Source organism: Entamoeba histolytica, genomic scaffold, assembly GCF_000208925.1.
Source record: "Entamoeba histolytica HM-1:IMSS scf_1104750517249 genomic scaffold, whole genome shotgun sequence".
Lineage (NCBI taxonomy): Eukaryota > Evosea > Mastigamoebida > Endamoebidae > Entamoeba > Entamoeba histolytica.
Window position 1 is genome coordinate 1,867 of NW_001915593.1, and position 1,283 is coordinate 3,149.

At 23.8% G+C, this 1,283-nt stretch overlaps 1 protein-coding gene across 1 annotated transcript; it reads right to left on the reverse strand.

The window, feature by feature from the left end:
* Nucleotides 1-584: 584 nt before the first annotated feature.
* On the reverse strand, nucleotides 585-1,052 carry EHI_064920 (uncharacterized protein; the record flags this gene model as incomplete). Its single annotated transcript, XM_001914427.1, has 1 exon — nucleotides 585-1,052. The coding sequence occupies one exon, from the start codon at nucleotides 1,050-1,052 to the stop codon at nucleotides 585-587; it is 468 nt and encodes a 155-aa protein (XP_001914462.1).
* Nucleotides 1,053-1,283: the final 231 nt, after the last annotated feature.

The following is a 1,283-nucleotide window of genomic DNA, read 5'->3' on the forward strand; positions in this document are numbered from 1 at the left end:
TATTCTTTGAATTTTTATCTAATACACATTTATGATTAATATTAGTTGATTGTGTGTTTCTTTTTATCATTACATAATTTTTAGTTACTTCTAATACTCTTTTGTTATTTTTATATATCTCTATAACGTTATTAATGTAAATTCAAAGTGATTGAAGATAATTCAATTTGTAATGAAATATTTATTTGGGTATGTTGAATGTGTATTAAATTACTAGTTTTATTCAAGAGAATTTTAACTAAATAATGAAGAATGTACTTTGTGGTAATGTTCAACTCAAATCATTTAATAGTTTCTTGATGTTAAAATTATTATATGAAACAACAAATAATAACAACATCAATTACATTGTTCATTTAATAACATTACTTAATGAGAAACTAAACAATTCAATCATTACTATAATAAATTCAACTCGTAGAATAACTTTCTTAAATGAAATTTACTTTATAGAAATAAGAGAGGTATTAAAGTCGAAATGGTAATAATTAAACATGAATAAATAACCAACATTCATAATAAAATAGAAGAGTTAAAAGAAGAATATATTGAAAAATAAAAATGGTAGTTGATTCAATTATCTGTTACACTAAAACACATTTTGTATTTTCTTCATTCGATTCTTTTAGTGTTTTAGTAACTGATGTTAATGATGAACATCCATCAAAACATTCATCTCCAATTATACTAACTGTTGATGGAATAATAATTGATGTTAATGATGAACATCCACAAAAACAATAACTTCCTAATTCATTTACTGTTGTAGGAATGTTAAATGAGCGTAATGAAGTACATCCACTAAAACATTCATCTGTTAATTTAGTGATTGTTGTTGGTATTATAAATTCATTAATATCTCTTTGTTTAATTTCATTTCTGTTAATCTCTTTTATATTTTCTGGTGTTCTAATGCTCAATAAAATTGGTTCATTTAAAAATATTCTATTTCCACTAATAAATTGAATATTTTTTATATTGATGTTCTTCAATAATTTACATCCATTAAAACATGTCCCTCCTATTTTACTAATTGTTGTCGGTATATTCATACTGGTTAATGACAAACATTCATAAAAACATCCACCTCCTATTTCTTTTATTCCTCTTGGTATATTAATTAAACTTAATGACGTACATCTCTCAAAACACCCATTTCCTAGTTTACTAACTGTCTTTGGAATATTAATTGACTTTAATGTTGAACTCCTCTAAAACAATTGTCTCCTAATGAATGTATTGATGATGGTATAGTAACTGATGTTAATGATAAACATCCATCA